Source organism: Ananas comosus, linkage group 10 (genome assembly GCF_001540865.1).
Source record: "Ananas comosus cultivar F153 linkage group 10, ASM154086v1, whole genome shotgun sequence".
NCBI classification, from domain to species: Eukaryota; Viridiplantae; Streptophyta; class Magnoliopsida; order Poales; family Bromeliaceae; genus Ananas; species Ananas comosus.
Genome location: NC_033630.1, coordinates 1,950,426 through 1,964,803, shown reverse-complemented (window position 1 = coordinate 1,964,803; position 14,378 = coordinate 1,950,426). Strand labels below are relative to the sequence as shown.

Below are 14,378 nucleotides of genomic sequence, written 5' to 3'. Positions count from 1 at the left end.
TCTTCTTTTTATTTTATTGGTACAAAATTAGATACCAATAATGATACCATAATACTCTAAACTCTTATTTGGATGTTGAAATAAGTAATCTAATATTATCTATAATCAACATAAAAATAATTTCGTCATTGATTAAAAATTCAAAATTAATGAAGTGTCTAGCATAAAATGACATATTTTCTNATTAGGGTGAAAGAGTCCCTAAACCCTAAACTCAATTTCTCTTCTCTCTTTCACCCTAACCACCCATCAAATTTGATGGACAGTTAAGAACTTAGGAGCACAAGGGCTGCTGTGCTCCTAATAGCACAGTTGCTCTACTCTATATATATATATATATACTTATAAATTTAATCAATTATTACTTACAATTAAGAATATTCAGCACATCAATAATCAATTTTTAATATTTGTTTATTTATATATTAGTACTACTATAAATATAAATATCCAAAAACCTGTTGTATATTACATACCAACACATTAGTGGTAAGAGATGATACTTGGAATGAATCGAGAGCATATTTACTAATAACATACACACTTGGTATTATTTGTGTTGGCTGATTTGATATATGATTAATAATAAATATTCTCATCCAAAGAATGGCAGTCTCACGAAACAATAACATCACACGCCCACATATATATCATGCATTAAATGTTAAAAGTGGAGATTGAACTCAAAAACCTCAAGAAATAATTCGAGTTGAAGGATGGCTCTAACACAATGAAAGGATCCCTCATAAGAAAAATGACTCAAAAAGTTTATAAATAACAAGAACATAACAATCAGTGGCTATGCCATTATTGCTACAACATAAAAATTTACAATCTCCTCAAAAATCTAGTCTAGAGCAATAGCAGAGACACTTCCAATTCAAAATGGAGATGATAAGGGCTCCTTTCTTGTGTTATCATCAGGAGATTCTTCGGAATTGTTTGGAGAACAAGGATAATCCCCAGATGTGTTGGGAACTTCAAGCGCCTCTTTAATCTCAACAAGCTTATGAAACTGGTTTTGCCTCTCTATCTTCTTTTCCATTTCTCTCATTGTAAGTACAGCCTTTTTTCCCTGCAAGTAGTCAATACAATAAATAGAGAGTTTTGTAATTAGCTAGCATAATTGAATATTTCAAGAGAATATCATTTTCTTTTCTCATTTCAAATGAAACTTAAAATAACAGGAAGGAAATTAATACAGAGAAAATGAGAGAGAATAGGCCCCTTAATGATTTTTTTTTTTTTTCTCCTCCCAAAAAGTGAAGAGAAAAGAAGAGAGAAAATAGCACTACTAAAAACTTGCTCTCCTATGTATGTTCTCTTCTACATATCTAAATATCACATGATAGTCTTTTTTTTTTGTTTCATTTCTTGTGCTTTTTCCTTTTTATTTTCTTTTCACTTCTCTCTTATTCTATCGATCCAAACATTAGCATTAAGTGCTTGAACTAATGGTACTACCTCGGTGAAAATAATCGAGGCTTCTATTGGCTCCTTCTCTTGGACTACATCCATCGCTGCTTCCTGCATAGCGTCAATTGAAAGTGAACACCTTACTCATAAAAGTCTTAAGTGCTTGCTCTCTAATTTCTCAACGAGTTTTCTAATCAGAGAAGCTACAGCAACACATTTGACAAAAATAGAAGTTGCTAAATTCTTATTATAGCAGAAGTTAAAATGAACTTAAGACAATAAAATGGTATTCAAAAACTCTACTTGATCAGCATTTTTATATAAGCTCATAGTCGTGTAAAACAGGCTCTTAACATTGTAAGAAATGTTACATACCCGCGCATTGTTAAGTTGTTCCACATTCAAGGTTCGGGGTTCCATTTCGATGGAGCAGCGTAATCTCTCCATATCTAAGCAGAAATTGGAAAAGAAGCATAAGAGGATTCACTACAAGCATATGGAAATATATATATGTATATAGAGAAATGATGAGAAGTGCAAAAGTGAAGCAAGGTCTCATGTAGTTCCCATGCCGTGTTGTTGATAGCTTTAATTAGCTTCACGGTTTCTTCTTCTTGTGACTATGCCAATAAAACAAAAGATAAAGAAGAGGATGAAAAGAAAAGCTGAGTTTACGTTACAAGGTAATGATCCAAGCCCGTCATAATCATGTACGAGTCCGAAACAAATCAATCTGATGGGATTTGAACCTGAGAATCTCCTTTTCTCTGGTGTAATGCGAAATAATCAATTTCTACAAAAGTAAGCTATTAAAGGGACTAGTTAAGCAAAGTTACTATTTGAAAATTATGAGGGGTCTGAAAACGACTATAACAAGAACAGTAACTTTCTTAAGGGGGAAAAAAAAATTCTGTGGAAGAAGCAACGAAACACTCTGCACACGCCCGTTTACACTTAAAATTTTGAGACATTTGAATCCAGAACCTACTGCCTAAGGTTAAAACAATAATTATGCAAATTTTGTTATGCAAATAACTTTGTTTACTTCTTAAAACATATATCAGTGCCTAGATGAGCGAAACAAGAAGAGGAAAAAATCATGCTTCACACTTAGCATTTTTCATTATCCAAAATAACTAAAAATTCTTAAAATTTACATGTAATTGGCAAGTCGAAATTGCAAACACAGTAAACAAAAATACAGGAAAGAGAGGTCTGAATGTTCATTCCACAGCACTATCCTGCACAGCAGCAAATTGTCCAATAAACCCAAATTTATTGGCGAGATCAAGGATTAAAGTGCCCATTGGTACGGGTCGTATCCACCATACCGTATCGTGCCAACAAGATATTGGCAAGATACAGCCCCCATGCCGATAGCACAACTCAAAAGTCAAAACCCTCTATTTTTGAAATTAATAAGTAATTTTCTCAATAAAGTTCAAAAGATTTGATAAAAATACATAATAAATAATTGGCATATTTGTTGCTAAAAAAAATAAATATTTTATGCCATTATATGTCGGCACACATATTTTTTGTGACCAAGACACATCAGCACGGCCCGGCATGCACCATGCCGGTAAGTTTTCGGCACGACTCCGTGCCACGGTACTTAATCCTTGGGTGAGATTTATACAGCAGTGTCTCCATTCATTGAGCACCAAACCAAAGGACGAAATCAGTTTATGAAATGAGATGTATGATAGCCACAACTTACGAAAAGAACAATTATTTCATTAAACATACAAATTTAGTTCATAACGGCACAAATATTTTGGAGCCATGAACCAAAAGACCCATCACTTAAAAAAAAAGCCTGATTTTGACAAATTTTGAGGTTCCATTTATGAAATTTCACAATCCTGAGCTCGTGGCTCGGACAGAAGGAATAAATATGAGATTACATTCTCAAGAAAAAAAAAACATTCTGCAACTGAAGCCTTCATTTTCGCTCTTAAGTCCTTTGTGAACTTGGATAATCCTTTTTTCTCTTTCTAGTTTCATCCACGACAAAAAGTAAGTTAAAACACCACCTACCCATGAAAAAAAAAATTTCCAAAAATGGATAAACTAAGTTGAGTAACATTGAAATATATAGAAAAGCCAAAAGTATTTGTACCAAAGATTGGAACTTTACCAAAAAGGAATATATAAAAATCAAGGATTTAAGTATCTCTCCCAGCCTTCACTCTCGAGTTTTTCTGCTTTTATTAGCACCGTATCCTTCAAGTTTTGTTGATATTTGATTAACCTACCAGATACACCATGCGGAAACAATTAAAAGGTGACAAAATATATAGTAATCAAATTCTTACCAGAGATTTTTGGAAATGATTTATCCCACCTGGCCCATAAATCAGCATCTGCAGAGGCAAGCATTCTAACTGCTAACAAAGCTGCATTTGCTGCATTTCCTATAGCAACTGTCGCAACTGGAATACCTTTTGGCATCTATAAAGTTGAAAAAAAAGAAAAAATCATATTGTAACAGCATATATTTAATATTTTAATTGCCACATACGTATCATTTCTCAGATATATCCAATGCTTTTCGCTTATCTGATTCTATATTTAAATCTAATCTGTTGCTTCACTATAAGAACTTAAAAGAGTCAAATATTTCTTTCTGCAAGAGAGACGCAATAGTAACAAAATAATTCTCCAACAATGAAGAGAAAAATTACTGTTGCATACCTGCACAATAGATAAGAGAGAATCAACTCCACTCATCGAGGAGGTTTTGATTGGAACTCCTATTACAGGCAATGGAGTCAAAGAAGCCACCATTCCTAAGAAACATCAAACATTTTAATGTAAACTCAAATTCCATCCATGCACGAAAAAGAACCATACTTGCGCTACTGTTTGAGATATTACTATACACCCAGCAAAAATATCTATTTACAAATATGGATACTTGAGATTTTGAAAGCTTACATATGTACATAGATAATTCTGCAGGTACACAAATGTAAAAACTTGTTTTTATCCCACCTATGCAACTAACCTGGTAAGTGTGCTGCACCACCAGCGCCAGCAATGATGACCTGGATACCTCTTTCCTTTGCAGACAATGCAAAAGAGTACATCCTCTCAGGTGTTCGGTGTGCTGAAACGATTGTTAGCTGCAAAACTCAATACACAGGACACGATATTTAATGTGAGGTACTCAAAAGAAGCAATAGAGCTTTTTGATTGCCGTACAAAACAGTCGGAAACATCTAGAATAGTAAAGGTTCAGAATGCAAACCTCAAAGGGCACGCCAAATGTTTCCAAAACCTCTGCAGCATCTTTCATCGTTGGGAGATCAGAATCAGAGCCCATTATAATGGCAACGCATGGAGTAACTACAACCAAGAGGTGCATATTAATTTATCAAGCAACATTTAACACCCAACCAAAGGAAAAAAACAAAAACATAAACAAGAAAAATCAAAAAGACTGGTGGTGTGCTATACGCCAACCTAATTTGGAACTCTCTATTGTGTCTCTTTGCAACAATTTATTCAGGCGGGCTTTTACAGCGTTCCTAGAAGGCCCAACTATTGTGATATGACCCATCTTCCGTTGCTTCCGAATTTCTGCAGGAATAAATGATCAAATGTTATTTTAAAAGAGGGAAAGGCAGACAAGATATCTTATTATAGTACAAATGAAAAAAAAAAAAAAAAATAGCCTTAAGCTGACCTGGTTTATCATACCAATGCACTGTGGCCCCAGAAATATTCAACGCCCTTTTAATCAACTGATGAGCAAGATAGAAACCTGTTTCTCCCTAAAAACAAATTGTCCTGAACAAAATTAAAACCTAGGCTACCAAAGTTATCAAATTCACTTGTGAACTAGATCTACTTCATGTACTAAAATAACAGTTCGTCGACATCATTTAAAATATGGGTTACTGTTACATAAGCAAACGGAATAAAATACTTTAATATAATTGTATTCAAGGATCAAGAAATTTCTAAGATGAGAAGATCATGAAGATCAGAAAAGGCAATTCAATTAAGTTGCTGCTCGAACTAAATAGGAGAAGCCTTTCATGTGTTGACATTTAAGACCAGGAAACAATGAAAGAGCAAAAGATTCAAAACTAACCATTCACCTCAGTCATAATTATACTAGCCACATGTAATCCCTAGACAAAATATAGCAAAACAAGATAGTCTTATAAAAAGAATCCCTAGAATGATATTTTTACCTTATCTTCACCAAGAATATTGTACATAATTGCTGCAGGGACTTTCATTGAAGGATCCCCAAGAGGAAGACCAAGAACAGCTCGTAAATGTTGTTCATACTGCGATGTATAGCACGACTCGATTGTGTGATGTCCACTATTGTGAGGTCTAGGTGCTACTTCATTCAACAAAACCTATTGATATTGTAAAAAGTCAACATTACAGACGATTCAGAAGCATAATCATATTAGCATGTTGAGAGCATCTCACACTAAGATGAGGAAAAAAGGACAAAATTATGTACATACCCCCAAACAAATATAATTCTGTAGATGCTCTACAACAGTTTGAAAATCAAAAATACTCAAAATGCCCTCAAAAAATATTATGTGTCTTTAAAAGTGCTAAATATACTCTGAAAAGGGCATTTCTGAGTTGTTATGTATATTAACAGGGGAGAATCTCTGACATTTGATGTCTTATAGGAGTAGGGGTGAAACTAGTCCCTAAAAAAAAGGTAAAATTTATTTATTGAACCTAAAGAACAGCAGCAAACCTGACCATCCTTTGTTAGAAACAACTCTACTGCGAAAACACCAGCACCTTCTAAGGACCCAATAGCCTTTTGAGCAACATCATTGGCGAGTATTTTTACTTCCTCTGATACATTGGCAGGAGATTCAACTATGTGGCAGATGTTATCCCTGCAGATACCAGAATCCCATGAATATCATTAAGGTTTTAGAGTATTCTGACAGTTAAGAAGCCCAAATGTAAGCTAAAAGCCGAAGATTACAAAATATTGATAAGACTAGCCTTAGCCTTACTTATGAATAGTCTCAACCACGGAATAGCATGATAGAGAGCCATCTCTACTTCTAGCGACAATAACGGAGAGTTCCTATAAGAGACGTAGAAGAAAGACTCGGTCACGAACGCCAAACAAAACTATTTCTTTTTAAGTCTATGATCTAATTTTGAATTCCCATGGATACCATCATCCAAATAAATATAGCCTGGATAAAGCACAAAAGATATGTCTAGAAGCTGAGAGAATTCCAAGAATAAAAGTAAAAAAGAAGGTGAAATCAACATTCGAAATATACATAATGTAGAAGAACTACTAACCTTCAAAAAGGGTGTCCACCTCTCAACATATAAGCCATGAGCAAATCCTCCTAATGCTGCAAAAAGACTATCATAGAATATTATAGAAATGTTTGCCGTTCATAAAACATTCAGATTGCGGAGAACAGTATTGAGTACTAATAGAAAATCTGCTTAAAACCACGAAATATTTTAAGAAAATTGAATCACATTCAACCTGCTTACTCAAAATTCTGCACGACGCTCTAAGCACAACATGAACTATGAATTATGAAACAAGTTTCTCAATGTATGATAAATTTCATAACTAATCTCAAGTGTAGCATTACTCTATATTGCATGAGAAGAAACAAATATGTGATGCTCAGAAGAATTTCTCAATGATTAGCTAACTCACATGACATGGAAGAACTTTCTGAAAATTCAAACTGACCATTTGTTTAGTCTATCAGTTGGCTGGGAGTCAAACATTTAAGTAACACTCTATTAAGACTCATAATTCAGCTAATGTAACATAGACCATCATGAGATTAAAATTAGATTAAATACTAGAGATTGTGCCAAACAAGGGCTTACAAGTTGCTGCCATAAGCAGACCAATACCATGATATAAATTTGGAATTAATTGAAGGACTATCATCTATTGTCTTAATTAAAGATTTTGAATTTTAGCTCTGACAGCCAGAAAAAATGAGCCAGCAATATATGTCCAACAAAAATAGGAATGTCATCCAAAAAATCATTGAATAAATAAATTAAGAAGTTTAGTATGTAAAGATTTGGTAATCAAGGTGTGATGAAGCTAGTAACTAAAAAATCTAGAAATGACGGCATAAGATCATACAAGTAACAACAGAAGGAAGCTCCTCTTTGTTGTAAGCAACAGCATTGCCACGCCCATCGTAGGCTAATCTCTTGCTTTTTATCATTAAAGGATAACCAAATAAGTCCCCAGCTTTCTCAAGAGTTGTTAAATCATCTATCTGCTTTGACAAGAATATCAACAAAATTAAAATTCTCATAACCTTTTTATCATTAATTCCACTTGTTAAGATTACAGTATTTCCAACCTGCACAAAATCTGGAAGTGGAATTCCATGCTGAGAAAAATGGACCTTCTGCAGATATTTGTCCTGCAGTGGAAATACAACAAACATCAACCTTAACAACATTATCTGTCACAAAAAGAACCTGTATCAAATGAAATATAGTAGCATCAAAAGGTAGTAAAACCAACATGATATATAGAAATATCCATACATGGCATAGTGAAAATAGTCAACACCAGTTTTCCATTAGTAAACCTACACGATATATAGAATAAAGTATGCAAAACACAGAAGTAACATCCAAAGAGCGTATAGGGAATGTGGAAATTGCTAGCTTTTATAAGCTAAGTTAGCACAAAATAGCCAGTATGTAAAGCAAGCACCGAAGCACCAACATACAAGTTCAAGTAGGACACTTGATACAACACAAGCGAGATGAGAATTCTTTGGCCTGTATAAGTAAAACCTAATATTCCATTTTAGTTTAACAACGATGGTAGCAAAATAATATATGCATCACCTGAATCTCTTCTAGTAGCATCACTAGCTACTTTTGGATAAGAACTCTTGTTTGATTTTTTTTTTTATTTACGTTTTTAAGTAGGCTTCAGGCAAAAGAGTTTGAAATTGCATTACGTAACCATGTAAGATTTAAGAAAAACTCATCATCTTTATACAAGCAAAAAAGCCCAATAAGGGCAAGCCTTACTTGGATTATCTTTATAGTTGATGCTTTAGGTTGACAATCAATTCCTTGTTGCTCAAGCAGTTCAAGGGTAACAGCATCAACATGTTCAATTTCCACAGTCAACACCCCACACCTATAATGCACCCATAAGATTAAATAAAAACAGAATGCAGTAAACAGAAAGACACCAATCATGTCCAAAGAAACCAAGATTTAATGAATCCATAAAGAACCCACCTCTTTGCAAATTCGCGAATAGCATCACCATCATTGAAGCTCCCGACTACATGTTCATAAGAAAGAGCACTTGCGGGACAATTTTCAAGGGGGTCCAGGGTCGCTACTTTAATCGCCATTTTACTCGCCGCTTGGCAAAGCATTCGACCTAATTGACCTCCTCCTAGGACCCCAACAACTGTATTCGACACCCCATGGATAGGCAAATCCTGCTCTCTGAAATAAAGAAACAAGTTTCCATAGAAAGTTTTGCAGGGTAACTTAACATAAGAAATTAACATTGAAAATATTGATATAATACTACTCCGACCTATTCAAAATGATAACTTTTAGTGCTAGAAAAAAAAGAAAAACTAAAACTAAAACCATGAACAATGACTGTTTGACAAAAAGCCTCAAAGAAGACGTTTTTAACCCAATGTACTTAATCAGATCAATTACAAATATTTTTTTTTGAGAGTAATTACAAATAAAATTCTAAACCTGTTTTCAAATACCTAGTAACCAAAAGGTTTCCAGAGTAAATTAACACATTACCATTGGAAATATTAACACAGCATTACTACGCTCTATTCAAAAATGATATTTTTAGTGCTTCAGAAACATCTAAAACCGCGAACGACAACTCTTCGACGAAAAGCTCCAAAGAAGAAATTCTACACCCGATCACTCCCCTTCTTAATTAGATCAAAGTCAAGTAAAATTTTGCATCGTACCCATCCGAAGACGAGATCCCGTCCTCTTTGATCGAGGAGCGAACACGGGATGGCGATCGCAGCATCGAAAACTTCTTCTTCCGAGGAAAAGAGAGCCCTAGCGGGTTCCTTCGACCGCCGAGGTGGAAAACTAGTGGATTGGGCACGAAGATGAGGTGGTCTTGGTTGTGATCGGAGGAGGTTAGGGCACAGTTCGCGGCGGAGGAGAACCTAACGAGCATTTTTGGTGTCGGAGGCTTTTGAGCATACAAGGGCGAGAGCGTAGGGTTTAAACGGCGCATTGTCGCACTTGAGGCGGAGAAGATGAATAAAAAGGCAAAATAATAATAAAAAATTTTAAAAAAAAAATACTGTGTTTTGTGGGCCGTTGTCGAGTTGAGCGGCGGCCCAGTAACCACCCAGATGCGGATCGGACTGAATTAAATTTGGCCCGTTAATTTTAGGCTGTTGAGTGGTAGAAATTTAATAATAATAATAATATAATAATAATAATAATAATTATTATTATTATTATTATTATTATTATTATTATTATTATTAGTCGTTTGTTTCTTTCATATATAGAACTGATTCTTTCGCGCCAACTCTTTTTGGCACAATAAGGTTATTCAGCCTAATCCCTCTGTTTTCTTCGTAGAAATATAAAATAAATAATTAAATTTGGAACTTAAGGCCTCAATATCAATTCTTAAGCCTTTAATTAACCAAATGCGCTAGATATACATACGGTTAGTACGTAATGTTGTAGATCCTTGTTGTCTCTTTTTTACTGATACAATTATTATCATTCGGTCCATAAATTACATCACTGATTTTGTGAATCATATTAAATTAATATTGTGGAGTTAACAATCTCCCTACCACTAATTAAAGAACGTACGCGCATCTAAATTTTTCTTAGCAGAGAATTTAAATTGGCCTAGCTAGTAACTTACAAGTACAACACTTAACATTAATACATTCCTTTTCTCTTTTATGCATATATTTACATATCAAAATAAAAAAGTAAAAGCTAGTTCATCTCTCTGACTACGTACACATAGGGAGGAATAACAATTCCATGCATGCAGTAATTACAAAATCACAGGAAATAACAAGCTACTCAAATAGAGGATATATATATATTACATTGGACCAAGTAACCCAAACGGTGGAACTGAGGGAACTAGCTAGCTAGTATTAGTTCCAACTTCACTAGATATGCATAAAAAAAAAAAACTATAAAATGTGAAGTTAACATAATGATCCCCACCAAAAAGCCTTAAGCTAATTACAGATACTCTAATCCCTTATATATATATATATAAGTAGCTTAATTAATTCACAGGTGTGTTCTCTCAGTCATGTCCTTTGTTATTGCAGGAATGCAACTGGAGCTCCTCATGATGCCTCCTTTCTTCAGATTCTCCCTATCTCTAGGGTTACTGGATTTCGACCTCGCCATCTTCGACGACTTCCTCAGCATCTCCCTCATCGCCTCGGCCTGAAGCAGGACTGGCTGTGTCCTCCCGAGCCTGTTAAACCTCGAGCACACGCTCATATGTGTGTCGAGGGCCTTGTCCCGTCCCCCTCCGTTCTTCTCCGCCTCTTCCTTCACCGCCTCCGAGCACAGCCCGCATATCCACTTACCGTTGAACTTGTCGCGAACGCGGCGGATGTACTCCTGCGTGCACTCCTCGGACATGCCGCAGCACTCGCACTTTGCGTCCTCCACTTCGGATATCGGAGGGAGTTGCGTCTCCGTCGCGTCTTTGCTCAGCTCGAAGGAGAGGTCGGAAATCGTCCGCTGTAAGCCTTCCATCGAGAACTTTCGAGGCTTCTGAGGATTGTTCGCGAACTTCTTCAGAGAGAAGGAGGTGACTAGGGTTTCTCCATTGGGTGCCATGGCAGGTAGAGGGAAGCTAGTTAAGGGAGAGATGTGTATTCTGTGTGAAAATGAAGAGTGGCTAGAGCTCAAAGTGATCTATTTGGTGTGATTGGTTTCATGGTATATAGGGCATAGTAGGGCTTATTTATACTAGTTCGCAACCCTTCGTTGAGCCCGAAAAGTGCACTTACGTGGACCACAAGTGTATCGATCTTTGCATGTGATCAAAATAAAGAGAGGAAGGAGACTTGAGAAACCTAGATTTCTCATGAACGTTGATTAGAAAAAGAGCAAAAAGAGTTGTTGTATGGACACAAGAACAGTTAATCTTTTTCTTTTCTCTTTTTTTTTCAAAAATCACATAAATGTTTCATCAATAGTTTTCTTTATACATGGTGATGAGCACACGCACATCTACAGTTCACTTGCTAACATTCTCAACCTCAACATCTTAGTGGAGCAAAATGAACTGATCATGTATCTTTTGCTGGGCTTTGTCCAATTCTAACGCATGCACGTGAAATTGATGTGATTGTTCAGTAGTGAGATTGCGCGGTATCTCTTTATAGATTCTAAAAGCACTTCCCCCAATCGTAAGAAATTGTTTGTCCGCGCGAAATTAAATTTTGTAAAAATTTAATTCCACGCTATGTTTTAGATGTCTTTTTAGTATTTAATGTAGTGGATTAATTAGGTGCCTCTTGTATTCTTTGGATGAGAATGTGTGCATCAAGGGAGGGAACGCATGCATTACTATTTTCTTAACACTGTAAGAAGATTAAACACAGTAGCTAGTCGATATCTATATGTATAGTTATCTTGTTCAATATGAAATATCACCCCATGATCGTTCTCTACCAAATTAAGCTTTCAAAAGTATCTAGTTATTATTGCACATGATATCAGAGCCTTTGAAAGTAGAGAAACGATTCGATACTTTATTTTATAAAAAATAAAAAAAAAATTTAGCCACTTCTTTAACAGTACAAGGTTTTGGAGTAACTTTTTATTTTGCTTCTTGAAAGGATATATTCTTAATTAGTATGTATACATGATTTGATAGGAGTATCATTCTTCTCCGGCGAGCTTATTTATCTTATTTTGAAAAATGATCAAAATAATAAATATAATATTTATTTTAAATATTTAATGGCACTTCTTATTCATCAAATATTAGTAAATTAAAAAAATAAATTAAATAAAATATTTATGTATCTAAGAAGGAGCTTAAGATTGTAAATTTTGAGGTCGGTGCAAAAGCTTCACGTGTAATACTCTTCTGGCCATGTTTATACACTGGAGCCAGCATCACCACTAGATATTGAGTGCACTGGGACATGTTTATCTCTCAACCATGGAATAGCATGCATCTTAGGGAAAAGATAACAGATCACGAGAAACCTGGATCCGCACACAGAGAGAGAGAGACTTGGATGGATCCGCGCACACAGAAAGAAAGAGAGAGAGAGAGAGAGAGTGTTTAAAATATTAAACAATAGTTTAATTTAAATTTCTTAAGGGTAATTTTCTGGGTGTCACGGATATTGACACGAGAGACGAGACATGATACTATCTGATACGATGACTCGATAGTTTTTAAAAACTCAGGACACTGATATGAATCCAACACAGACACACGCGCATATAATTAGACAAGGATAAGCGAGACTAATAGAAATATCTGTGAAACATAGCTAACTCTAATCTTATTTAATTCAAGCCTAGTTATTAGAAACTGTCGTGCCTAGACGTGAAAAAAAATGCATTCAAATAAAAATTTATCCTCTAATAGTTTAAGCTTTATTAAAAGACACATCCTTATTCCCCAAAAAAACAAAAAAGCTTGGTTTACAGTAATTTCTACCCCTATTAGTAAAAGTGTTATATAGTTAAAAATAGATTAGTCTGTTTTGCTTTTGAGACGTACATAATTTTATTTCTACTTTCGTTATAGAAGCTCCGTATATACGTTCATATTTATCAAATATTTTGTTAAATTGCTGCTGCTAAAAGCAAATATGGGAGCAGATCCGAGAGATGGCGAAAAAGGTTGATGGCCCTGCAAGGATTACCCAGCGTGAGCAATGTGGCAGATGCAGGATCAAAGAGAGTGAGCTCAACAGCTACTACTACGTAGAGATCACAGGAAACAGGTTCAACCTTGTTATACTTTACCATTGAACTTGGACTATACTGCTCTGTATCTTTCTCCTTTCGTGAAGAGCTAACATTTATATGATATTTACTGACTGTCCCTAAAGCAAGTGGCAAAAGGCTTGGTGGTCCGTATCCGAGGTTTCAAATTCGAATCCTAATTGATTCACATTTCCAGCTAAGTTTATTTCTAAATGAAATAAACGAAGCGGGCAGCGTGCTACCTATATATCAAAAAAAAAAACATTTATATGATATTTTGTCACGTAGCATAGTTATTTCTCTCTACACGTACTCGATCCTCTTTTTGATGATTAGTTTTTCCAATGGGTCACTTGAGATTAACTAATCAAATTAAAGTTTCATACAACAACAGGGATGTTATCTTTAGATATACCCAAGTTATGTACCACGCTAGTCATAAAAAGATTATGCGGTAGCCATCTGATTGTAAAAATAGAAGCAACACTAAATATAAACAAAGTTAAACAAGCCGCCTATATACGAACAACAGTGCAGTGCACAGAAACAGTATATGATTACACACCGTAATCCGTGGTCTCACCCCCAAAACACCAAAAGAGCCAATGTGGAACAAGGTAGTAGATGCAAAATGATGATACTTAATCCGCAAATGATTTTGATTAATTGCACTATTAGACCTGGCCCAAATATAGTGTCTTGTTGAAGCCCAACAACAACAGTGAAGGCCCAATTAAAAAGCCTCTTTGGCCCAACCTATTTATGGCCAAGCCCAAAGATACAGCCCTTTCAAAGTCAGCCCAAAATTGTGCAGCCCATTAACGAAAACAAAATTCGTCGAAACTGTTTGTCGGCCCAAAATGTGGAGGTATGTATGATAATACAATAATAATAATAATAATATTGTTATTATTATTGTATTATCATTATCTTATTCGTAGCAATAGTCAATGCTTTTGCCTAATAATATCGACGCC

General features: G+C 35.2%; 2 protein-coding genes across 7 annotated transcripts; both read right to left on the bottom strand.

Moving 5' to 3' along the window:
- LOC109716447 (phosphoribosylaminoimidazole carboxylase, chloroplastic-like) lies at positions 616–9,686 on the bottom strand. 6 transcript variants are annotated; one of them, XM_020241905.1, is made up of 19 exons: positions 9,399–9,686; positions 8,683–8,898; positions 8,467–8,578; positions 7,779–7,841; positions 7,553–7,691; positions 6,730–6,785; positions 6,429–6,502; positions 6,158–6,305; positions 5,622–5,795; positions 5,108–5,195; positions 4,885–5,001; positions 4,670–4,767; positions 4,427–4,544; positions 4,114–4,208; positions 3,735–3,870; positions 2,097–2,183; positions 1,792–1,865; positions 1,465–1,527; positions 616–1,075 (listed from the first exon to the last, which is right to left on the bottom strand). In XM_020241905.1, the coding sequence occupies exons 1-19, from the start codon at positions 9,677–9,679 to the stop codon at positions 881–883; spliced, it is 2,334 nt and encodes a 777-aa protein (XP_020097494.1). In that variant the 5' UTR covers positions 9,680–9,686; the 3' UTR covers positions 616–880. The 6 variants fall into 6 exon arrangements, 5 of the variants coding, with proteins under 5 accessions (XP_020097494.1, XP_020097495.1, XP_020097496.1 ...); XR_002217926.1 differs by having other exon boundaries at positions 998–1,075; positions 2,092–2,183; XM_020241906.1 differs by lacking the exon at positions 2,097–2,183.
- LOC109716707 lies at positions 10,415–11,365 on the bottom strand. The gene has a single exon (XM_020242251.1). The coding sequence runs from the start codon at positions 11,281–11,283 to the stop codon at positions 10,720–10,722; it is 564 nt and encodes a 187-aa protein (XP_020097840.1). The 5' UTR covers positions 11,284–11,365; the 3' UTR covers positions 10,415–10,719.

Coding starts and splice junctions, on each gene's coding strand:
- LOC109716447 (XM_020241905.1), bottom strand. CDS start 9,679: ATGCGCCGTTTAAACCCTACGCTCTCGCCCTTGTATGCTCAAAAGCCT. Junction 8,579..8,682: donor ATTCGCGAATTTGCAAAGAG/GTGGGTTCTTTA, acceptor GGTGCATTATAG/GTGTGGGGTGTTGACTGTGG. Junction 5,196..5,621: donor ATATTCTTGGTGAAGATAAG/GTAAAAATATCA, acceptor ATTTGTTTTTAG/GGAGAAACAGGTTTCTATCT.
- LOC109716707 (XM_020242251.1), bottom strand. CDS start 11,283: ATGGCACCCAATGGAGAAACCCTAGTCACCTCCTTCTCTCTGAAGAAG.